The following is an 11,653-nucleotide window of genomic DNA, read 5'->3' as shown; positions in this document are numbered from 1 at the left end:
TTTGTCTCACCCGATCGTTCCGACCAAATCCGTCAAAATCCGACCAATTTCGAGCGTCTCCGACCGATTCCGAGCATCTCCGAGTGATTCCAACGAGCTTCTATGCTCTAAATCTGGCGTTCAAGGTTCTCCAAGCTCTCAATCGGGTTAAAGGTTCCGTAGTTCAAAATGACAAAAAAAGGTTAGATTTTTATCTTTCTTTCGTGTTTTTATTGGTGTAGAATAGATACAATAGGTGATTGGAGTGATTATTAGTTATTATTTGATGATTTGGATCGGATTTAGGCAATTTACAAAAGTTAGAGTTATGGAATTGGGGGTTTTCTCCGATGAAATCCGATGAAATGCATACAAAAATATGATGGTTTCGAATGAAATCCGATGAAATTGATAGGATTTTTTTAGATACGATGGAATGCTTCAGATTAGATCCGACGGTTTCGGATGAAATCCGATAAAATCTGATGCTCTCCGATAATCTCCGATGTTTTCTTATGCTTTCAAATGAAATCCGATTATCTCCGATGGGTTTAGGGTTTTTAGATTTTTTATTTATTTATTAGGATAAGTATACTAATAAATTGGTGTTTTTTATATTTTACGATAAATATACTAATAAATTAGTTTTTTTAGGATAAATATACTAATGAATTGGTGTTTTTTATTTTATGACAAATTGACGTTCCTCTACATGAAGAACTTTGCGGGACGAATCACATACGGTGGGTCGGGTTACTTGAAGACCATGAAGGAGAAATTTACCGATCTCAGTCTAATTGATCGGCTTGCGGAGACTCCGTTCGAGCAATTTTTTAGGGAAGCACGCTCAACTTTTTCCCGGTACTCATACAGGTCTTCTTCTCTGTAATATTGATCCAACGAAAAGGTTGTGATACATTTCGGATTGAGAAATAAATGTGTGAGATTTGGACAGCTCGAGTACGCTTTAATATACGGCTTGATTATGGAAGATGGTCCGACGGCAGCTGAGCAGGACGAGCGAAAGAGCGATAGGCTCATAACTAATTACTTGAACGACGTGTCAAATGCCAAGTTCGACGTCTTGTTAAATACATTGAAGACTTTCAATATCCGGACGATGCTTACAAGTTTAGTTTGTGTGTGTTTGTTATGGGCGGACTAGAACACAACATAATCATTAACGATGAATACCTTTATATGGTTGAAGACTTTCCGTTCTTCTATAGTCTGCCTTGGGGAAACATCATCTGGGCCGAGACTATATCGTCGCTCTCAATGAATTTATCGCACTACTACGAGTTTTCATATTATATGTGGGAAAGAGAATGTGGTGCAAAAGGAGGTCAATTATTCGTTGTATGGAAATTTGCATGCCGTTTTAGTACTAGGCGTAGGAGGCTATCCCAGAGATTTGGTCAACAATTCAGTAAAAATGCCGGTGTTCAACTACCGAGGATGCATTCATGGTCCAGCACTCGAGTTGTCACCCGCAAAAACGTCGAAAAGATTCTAGTAAAAAAATGGTAATTACTTTGAACTTAAATACCTTAACGTTTCTAACATAAAAATATTAACAAATGTTTATTGTGTTGTAGTTGGGCATTCTTCAGATGTTGAGACCACAGACCGAAGAGCGCACATTTTTTGAGTTGCTAGAGACGTAACCCAGTCAATTTCTCTATCCGACAGAAGGCGATGACATAGTAGAGTCAACGGCGAAAGAAGCCATCATACTCGGACACGCCAAAGAGGACAAAGATGAGGACTTGTGGGGTGAGAAAGACGACGATGAAGAACATGTTTCAAATACTCCGCGATTTCCTCGTCAGGTACATTTTTTAATGAATTATTATAACATTTATTGATCAATTATTAGTTTATTTATTAATTATTAGTTTATTTATTAATAAATTATTAGTTTATTTATTAAAATTTATTAATTTAGTCCGAACGTGCTCCCGCTTATCCTGAGTCCATACGCTGTGACGTTCTGGGCTTTTTAGTTTAGATGGCCGAGATCATCTTGAAACTTTTTGGTCAATTTTGTACGGATTTCCTAGATATTTCTTCTCGATCAAAAAACTAAGTTTGAAGTGTGAATCGAATGAACTCAAGCCACTTGGTAATGACGATCTTGAACTTGCTTCGCCTGAGTTACTCCGAACATTCCCGGCGATCTCGATGGTTGGCCAGGAGAGAAGCGGCTTTGAGGGGATGGGAAACAGAGCTGGCGGTCTTGATGGAGACGATGAAACCATCGCTTTGAAAATGAAAATGAAATTATGGTATTCGTTCATGTTCGAAGGGCTGTACTTTATATTTTATTAAAATGAGCTATTAGTGGAATTTTCTCAAAAGTTGATGGGCCCCCTCGTTTGCCATGTAAGCCCGCCTCTGCTAATATATATTGAAGACCATATATTGTTGGTATTAAAAAATAAAGTATTTAGTTAGAGATAAAACTTTGTTTGATTTAACTTCATTTTAGAGCGTAAAATATTGCAGGTTAGAGTTTTGGGTTGGAGAAGTCTAATATGAGTAGGTTAAAATAAAGTTCACACGGGAAAAGTGAAAATCTTTGAGCATTATTTTAACAAAAAAAATCTTTGAGCATTTGATTTCGGGATTATTCCTAAACTATGACATCCTCAATTCTTTATTATTAAAATCAAATAAGTCAAAATTAATAAAAAAATATGACTTCTTTATATGTGTTGGTACAAAAATACTCTTAATGAAATATCTTTAAAGTTATAAAAAAAATTCTAAAATTCTTTGGTCTGTAAAGTTATAAAACAAATTCTAAAAATAAAAATAAAAATTGGTTTGAAGAATTCGAAAATTCGTTTGAAGATTTATTGGCATTTTTTTTATTGACATGAATGTCAATGAATATTCAAACGATTCTGAGAAATTCTTTGAAGATTTATTGACATCATTGTCAATAAATATTCTAGATGTCAATAAATGTTCAATATTAATAAATCTTCAAAGAATTTCTTAGAATCGTTAGAAGATTAAAGACAAAATGTCAATAAATCTTTGAACGAATTTCTAGATTTTTTTTAAACCATTTTTTTCTTCAGATTTTCAAAATATTAGGTATATACGAGATTTTGGAGGGATAAGAATCGTGAAGCACGTTGATATGGAAGTAAATCATTCTCTCTTTGCCTCTTCGCATCCATGTCGATTTCTCTTCTTCTTCTTCTTCTTCTTCTTCTTCTTCTTCTTCTTCTTCCTCTTTATTTTTTCTTCTTCTCCACCAAAAATGACAACAAAAAAAAATATATACCAAAACTCAAATCCTAAAGTTAAAGCCATGACCAGTAAACTTAAATTCTCGTCGGTAATTAGAGAAGCTCAAAATGAGATTGATTTCGGATGCATAGTTGTTGATGTTCCTTTGGTTTGCTTAAAATTTTGAATCAACATCCAGATTTTCCAAGTTAAAAAAAAAGTAATGCGACAACATCAATAAATCAGATAGATTATTAACGACCATATAAATAAATTAGGCAGACAAACTATAAAAAAAATGATATTTAATAGAATATAGTTTTGTACCAAGAAATATAATGAAATCATATTTTTGGATTAAATTTGACATATTAAAAAAAGTCCAAAGGTATTGAGGAGACAGTAATTTAGGAATAATCTCTATAATTTCTTCTTCTGCTTCTTCATCTTTGAGCTAAAAACTAAGTTAGAAAACAATGTTTCCCAAAAGGCACAAGAAAGCCTTGGCGCATCAAAAGGATTTTTACTATTACAAGAGATTTGAATTTTTCGCAAACTTTTCAAATAATAAACGAAAGTTTCGAAATTTTCATTAGATAGCCTCGGGCGGCCATTAAATAGAGGTTTCATCGCTTCGTCACCCTCAGCACTTTATTTTCAATATTTTCAAACCCCATAATCATCACGGTTATCAACCAAAACCGACAATAAATCCATACAATCTTCTCGGCTCTACAAAATGCGCCATCAAAGAGTACACAACGTCCAAATAATAATAAATATTTGTCAGAGGAACTTGATCCCAGATTCCCAGAGAGAGTCGACGAGGGCTTTGACCTTGCCGTGATACCTCTGGTCCCTCTTGTAGTGCACGGCCACGGCCGGGATGTTGCTGCAGAGGAGCCGCTCCACCAAGACTCTCCCGATGTGGGCCGCGGCCGCCACGTCACGGGTGTTTTCCATGGTCTCTCTCATACCCTCTCGATGTATATATGAAATCTCGTTTCAGTTTTAGTTTGATCGTGTGTTGTTTGTATGTCTCGCATTTCGGTAAGAATGTATGTGTAATCTTGTTTGTTCTCGTATGTAGAACTGGGAGGAAATATCATCGGGACAAGACCCCCTCCTACCGGAAATGCTACTGCGGCGGATCTCACAGAGATGAGACGCGCCTTAGAGAGACACGATGCTAGCGCGGCCCAACGAGATCAAATATTGGCACAACAACTCGAAGCCCAAAATCGCACGATCACTGAACTCCTGACGAGATTGAATACGCCACCTCCACCAAACCCGGAGCCCTCAGTTCAAGGTGAACGACGTGAAAATCCACCGCAGGCACACGTGTATCTCCAAGAAGAGTTGAACTTCCGGATTCCTGATATCGTTCCCCCAGTAGGCGAACCGGTATATGAAAGATTTCGAAAGCAAAAGCCTCCGCTGTTTGGCGGCAACGTTGACCCCACGACAGTCGAAAACTGGATCAAGAGAATTCAACAGATTTGCAACTATATGCAGCTGTCAGACCCTGAGAGGGTAGCGTATGTCGTGAATCAGCTGGAGGATGAGGCTAAAGGTTGGTAGGAGATCGTGGCGTCGTATGAGGATATCCACACGATGACGTGGGTTCACTTCCTCATTTTGTTTCACGGGAAGTATCTAAGTTAGGCAAACCTATCGAATAAGGTACGCGAGTTTATGAACTTGCGACAGGGCATTATGTCTTTTTCGGAATACACGACGAAGTTCGATACGTTGGCAAGGTTAGCTCATTCCTTGGTTCCCACTGACCAAGCTCGCAAGATGAAGTACATACACGGTCTGACCAAGATACTCAGTTTACTTCCAAATTTTGGAAGATTCTGAAGAAGAATTTGGGAACATGATTGAAGTTCAGTACCGCCTTTCATCCCCAAACAGATGGTCAGAGTGAACGCACGATTCAAGTATTAGAAGATATGCTCAGGGCATGTGTTCTAAATTTCCACGGCTCGTGGAGTCGTTATCTCCCTTTGGTCGAATTCTCATACAACAACAGTTAAGACGAATCGAGCCCGAATGAAAACATCTCAGAGTCGACAAAAGAGTTATGAAGACAAACGAATGAGACCGTTAGAATTTGAAGCCAGAGAAAAAGTATTTTTGAAAGTTTCACTGATGCGTGGTGTCATGAGATTCGGGAAAAAAGGAAAGCTCAGCCCGAGATATGTTGGACCTTTTGAGATTCTAGAACGAGTAGGCAAGGCAGCGTATCGCCTAGCTCTATCGCCGTCTATGTCCAACCTCCACGACGTACTTCACATATCAATGTTGCAGAAATACATATCTGATCATTCAAATGTACTGCACGAACAAGAGGTTGAGATTTCTTCTGACATCAGATATGAAAAACCAACCGTCGCGATCCTAGATCGCAAGGAGAAAGTCTTAAGGAATAAGACAATTCCTCTGGTCAAGGTACTGTGGAAGAGACACTCCGCAGAAAAAGCCAGTTGGGAGCTCGAGAGCGAAATGCAAAAGAAATACCATGTCTAGTTCTAAGTTTTGAGGACGAAACTCTTCTAAGGGGGTAGGGATTATAATGTATAAACTTTTGTAACGCTCGATTTGTGAATTTGAATAAAATAAACGAGTTTTATTTTAAATCAAATTCTTGTTGGATATGAGACTTCCTTAAATTTTAAATACATTGTAAAAAAAATAATATTTAAGGTTGACGAAATTTCGGAATAAGAATACTTGAGTAAACTCGATAATATTCTTATTTTTCCCGAATAAAATTATTCGGAACATACTCGGAAATTTAAAAATCTCGAGAGTAAAAATAAATTTCAAAATCCCTTAAATATATTCAAGGTAGCGAGAATTAATGAAAATTTTCTCGGTTATTTTTCAAGAATATTTTTAATTAATTAAGGACGAAGTTGTGAAGTTTTATTTTGAAAGGACGAATGCGCAACAAAGTGAGGGACGAGATTGAAAGAAAAAGTTGAATGGATGTTTGGAGAGTGACGTGTCCAACATAGGTGAGGCCACCTGTTCATGTGTGGCATAACGTGCGAGTGCCACGTGGCCTTCTTATCTCTCTCTCTCTCTCTCTCTCTCTCTCTCTCTCTCTCTCTCTCTCTCTCTCTCTCTCTCTTTCCTTTCTTTCTTTTCCTTCTTCTTGTCCCGGGCGCGTATACACACCTGCAAGCAAGAAAAAAAAAACAAAAAATTGGCCAGATAAGCCTTACAAACAGTGGCAATTGCGTTTTAGCCAACATTTGGTTAATTTTTTGTAAATAGCCATTGCGCCTACGTGGCAGGATATTAACTGTTTTTTTGTTACTTATTTGCCCTTACTCATTATATGCGGCAGTTTTTTTAAAATTAAAAAAAAAAACTGAATAGGAAAGTAGTTATATAGGAAAGTAGTCATCTAAATGACTCATTAAAATCGCATAAATTATGACGCTGGGTTTTTTTAAAATTTGGTATAAACTGAATTGAATAGCAGTTATTGTATTTCCGAAATATTTGAACTTGGTTTGAGAAAATTTTGCGAGCTTATTTACACGTTATCTGATGTTAATTGATTTGACAGGTTATTTACAATACAAATAAATTGTAAATAAATTTTGTAATATTGTCTGTTAATTGATTTGACAGCTTATTGTCTGATGTTAATTGATTTCACAGCTTATTTACAATACAACCGTCGGCGTCCCGAACGACTCCTTCGTAGAACCTGAGCTTGAGGCCATCGAGCCCCGCCTCGTCGTCCCACATCCCGTCGAAGATCTCTCCGTCCACGCCATAGTCGTCGTAGAAACCGCCGATCTGGTGCGCTCGATCTAGTGCGCTCGCTCGTGGTCGCGCCCGCCGATTTGGTGCGCTCGATCTGGTGTGCCGATCTGGTGCGGTCAGCCTCGGAATGGACTCGGGCTAGAGACTTCTTCAAGACTCCACGCCTTGGATCTCCTCCGGCCGGCGGGCCTCCAAGTCGCCACGCTGCTCTGCCGCCGTGCCCTAGGTCGCCGCGAAATCCCGACCTAGAACCTAGGTCACGCCCTAGTTTGTCGCGCGCCTCATCCTCGCTCGCTCGCGGCTTGGATCTTGGATCGGCTCGTGGTCGCTCAACAACGCTCGTGGACGCTCGGATCTGCGCTTCCCAGCCATCGCCGGTCGCGATCTCCTTCGCGCACGCTCTCCGACCGTCCGACGCGACTCGATCTCCGCCATCGTCGGTCGCGGCTTCCCTCGCGTGCGTCGCCAGCCACTCCAGCTCGACTCGGTCGAGGATCTCCTTCTCAGGCGCGGCTCGAGCACCAGCCTCCATTTGCGATGGTAATGAATCTGAAGTTATCGATCGTTCAAAAGAAGAAGATCGGTCGGAGGAGAAACCAGAGCACTCGTAAATTTAATGGGTTTCAATTTGGGGATTTCGTGTTGCCATTCGCGTCTGTATCAGAGAAGATTTCGTGTATCTTCGCTATTAATTACAGAGCGTCATAATAACTGCGGTAGTTATTAGCCTAAATATTGAATTTATTAATTTATTTTGTAGGCTGTTTTGGGCGGGATCGGTTATGAGGACATTTCGGTATATTTGTATGTGTAAATAAATTGGGCTGGCCATTTACCCGAAATTAACAAAATGTTGGCCATATTTATAGGAGGCTATTTAGCTATATTACCCAAAAAAAAATTGTAAGCTATCTTCATCAACATCATCGGCCCTTACCATCACCACCATAATCTTTCCCTCTTCTTCTTCCTTTCTTCTACCTCGTGCACTGTCAGCCGTGAGCTCCCTCTACCGCGCGCTCTAGCCGAGGAAGAAGAGTCGTCGCCGTGAGCCACCGTGACGTCGGACCAAGGGGAAACCACCGGGAAAAAGGCGAGGAAGCACCGGGAACGAGGAATTTCGTGGATTGAGGTGAGAATCTCTATTCCCGAATTGGATTTCGTTTTCTAGGGTTCATAGATCCAAATTGGGGGTTTTTTAATTGGTGATTATTTATGAGAAATTGGTCGGTTTGGTTTGATTATTGAGCTCATTTGATGTTGATTATGACTTGTATTTGAGGATTGAACTCGAAATTTCTTGGTTTGAGTTGATTTTGGCCGAATTTGGATATCTAGGGTTTGAGAACCCGAATTTTTGGGACTTTTGATTTCTGAGGATTGATCGATGATCTTGAGACGTTTTTGAACATGTTTAATGTTTGGGTATTGTTTGAAAAAGGCTGTTTGAGTAGTGATTAATTTTTGGACGAATTTTTTATTAATATGGAATCTTGGCCGTGTAGATGTTTTGTTTTTAGTTTGCGTTCTGAATTTTGAACGTTGTTTATTATGAGGCGACGATGTTTTGTGAGAGTCTGGAAATCTGGTTGTAGTGTTGTTTGACCGAGTGATGTAGTTGCTTTGGCCGTGTGAGCAAGTTTTGACCGTTTGTGTTTCGTAACGTAAAATCTGAGCATCGGGAGATTATTTTCGTAATCGTTATTGTTTTAGATCGTTTGGTTAACTTGGATTCATTTTGGGTCTGTTTGATTTGATTGGGTTCGGGTTTTGGGTCAAGATGGGATTTGAATTTCTGAAATTTATGAGTTTGGAACCATGAAATTGACTCGTTATCGGATTCTGCGACTTGATTACAGATTTAGACGGACGAGCGGGAACCGGCCGAGTCGAAGGCAGCGAAGCCGGAATTTGAAGTTTTCGAGAAAGAGTTATCGAAGTTAAAGCTTGATTAACTCGTGAGTGTATTAATCGCTTGTAGAGTTTAAATACTCTTGAAATTAAATCGTTAATTTCATTATTTAGTTTATTTCTTTTATTTAAATAAATAATTTATTATTATTTATTTAAAAATGTTTTAAGAATTTAATTCAATTATTCGCTTTGGAATTCCCGGTTATTTTAATTCGGATTAATTAATTAATTTAAGACTCATAATTATATTGTTGGATTTTATTTCGTATTACTTTCAATATGAAAATACGCGAGCCTTAAATAAGTTTGAATTCCGAAAAACCGGAGAATAATGAATTAAATTCTCGAATTCCGAACCGACTCGAATCTAATCCCGACAATGAACCCTATCTTCAAGTAATTTTGAAAACAATAACTAACGGACTTCCAACTCCGGATGCTAGTTCTCTCGACGTTTCGACAAGTGTCAAGTATCTAGAAGAACGTGATAAGCAAGACATCGCCGGAAGTCGTCGAGCTTTCTGTCGAACTATTCCGGGTAAGTGAGGAGACATAAGTCAACTACTTACTGTCACGACCCGCGAGCGTCGTCACCTCGCTCGCAAGCCGCGACTCGACGGAACCAACACCACGTAGCGGGAGCATATCATATATGAATAATGAAATGTAAACAAGACATTTAAAGTAAATATATAATTTATGAAACATATAATATACGAAATACAATATTATTAAAAGTGCGGAAACGTTTACAACAAAAGTGGTTATCGGAAATCTCGGGAAATTTTTCGTTTTTCCTTCAGAACTAGAAGACGTATATCGACCCTTATACATACATATATATGTACATAGAAGCTCCCGACTTTACATATATACACGGGATATTATTTAAGGAAGAGTCGATATTATTCAAAACATTATATATATAGAGGTCTACTTCCCGAGCCAGAACCCACAGCACATAGGTCAAGAGATACGCGTCCCGTCTCAGTTTCCTTCTCGGTCGTCTACATTGCCGCCTTGCCCTTATTTACATTACCAAGGGACATAAAACTATGAGTCGAATGACTCAGTAAGCGGGAGTCTAGCTTAGGAAAGGAAAGCAGCTAATGCAAAGAATGTGACATGCGAACAAGCAAACAAGCAAACAAGAATGCAGGATGCAGCTATCACCTAAAAGTGACTAATGAGCGCGCATCCTAGAATACTAGCCGTCCCGCAAGGTTATACACTCCTCACTGCTATAACCTCCGGTCCAACTAGAGACCAGTTTCCAATTTCGAGCAGCAGTCGTCAACTGATCTAAGTTTTAACACATGTCTGAGATCCACTAGTGGTACTTCCTTCATCATGACGTCAGCGCCACTGGTCTCTGGCATAGTGAGCTCGCGAGCCGCGACCTTCACCCACTACGCCCCGGTGTGCTCAAGGCAGCTTCCGGTGAGTCTTCCAGCTAGCAATGAGCTTGCGATGCACGACCTTCACCCATTGCTTCGAGTACTCGGCGCACGGACCGGCATGGCCCGCCAAGCACAAGTCAGGGACTTGTGAGTACCACCGACACGAGTTTAAAGTTTGGGTATACTGCAGCTAGCAGCGTACACGTTAAACTTATATACGGAAGAGCGTGACGGGATAAACCCCGAAAGAAATTATTGTTTCCCTTTGAAGCTCGTTTAGTGTTTTAAGTTGAAAGCTCGAAATGTGACTTTCGAACTCTCTACTCTCGATTGAATTTGAGAGTCTATCGCTCTTCCGTCCTCTCGATTCTAACCTACTTCCTAGAGTTAGAAGAGAAGTCTAACCACACACAAAGCAAACAAGGCTGGTTCAAGTTAGCGTTTGAACCTAACGGGCGAACCCGAGCTAAGTTTTCAAGCAAGAGTGGCCGAAGCCTTAACTTTCGAGTGTATTCATTTTTAGGCTTTTACCTACTCTTGTTTACTAGCAAGCAAATGCACAAACAAACAGGGTTATACCCTTGGTAAGTAGTTGACTTATGTCTCCTCACTTACCCGGAATTGTTCGACAGAAAGCTTGACGATTCCCGAAGATGTCTTGCTTCACACGTTCTTCCAGACACTTGGCACTTGTCGAACGTCGAGAGAACTAGCATCCGGAGTTGAACATCTGCTAGTTAATGGATTCGAGTTTACTTGAAGAGGATAGGGTTCGTTGTCGGGATTAGAGTTGGTTCGAAAATCAGGAATTTAATTTATTATTCCTCGGTTTTTCGGAAGTTTATTCAAGACTCACGTATTCTCGTATCGAGAGTGATACGAAATAATGTTCAACGAATAATCACGAGTCTTAAATAAATTAAATAATCCGAAATTAAAATAACCGAGAATTCCAAACGAATAATTAAATTAAATTCATAAGCATCATTAAATAAATAATTTATAAATTATTTATTTAAATACTGAAAGTACATATCTAAGAGTATTTAAACGCTATAAGCGATTTAAAACTCACGAGTTAATAAATAATATTTTTTGTACTAGTGAATCGAGCTTTATTTCGATAACTCTTCCACTTGATATCTTCAGAAACTGATCTCGTCGCTCTTGACTCGTCTGGTTCCCGTTCGTCCGTCAAGATCTGTAATTCAAACCTGGAACCCGATAACGAGTTAATATCTTAATTTTAACTCTTATCAGTTTCACAATTCAAATCCCGATATCACAATTCAAAACCCGAACCCAATCCAAACCGAAACCATACTAAC

At 39.3% G+C, this 11,653-nt stretch overlaps 1 protein-coding gene across 1 annotated transcript; it reads left to right on the top strand.

Annotated features, from left to right (window-relative positions):
- The first annotated feature begins 5,325 nt into the window (after window positions 1-5,325).
- On the top strand, window positions 5,326-7,062 carry LOC149403239 (uncharacterized). The gene is made up of 2 exons (XM_089608661.1): window positions 5,326-5,679; window positions 6,904-7,062. Exons 1-2 carry the CDS (start codon window positions 5,326-5,328, stop codon window positions 7,060-7,062), a joined length of 513 nt encoding a protein of 170 aa, XP_089464787.1.
- Window positions 7,063-11,653: the final 4,591 nt, after the last annotated feature.

Source organism: Urtica dioica, chromosome 3 (genome assembly GCF_054948205.1).
Source record: "Urtica dioica subsp. dioica isolate 48M chromosome 3, U.dioica_male_clone48M_v1_H2, whole genome shotgun sequence".
Lineage (NCBI taxonomy): Eukaryota > Viridiplantae > Streptophyta > Magnoliopsida > Rosales > Urticaceae > Urtica > Urtica dioica.
The sequence above is the reverse complement of the archived record's forward strand: the minus strand, read 5'-3'. Positions and strand labels throughout refer to the sequence as shown.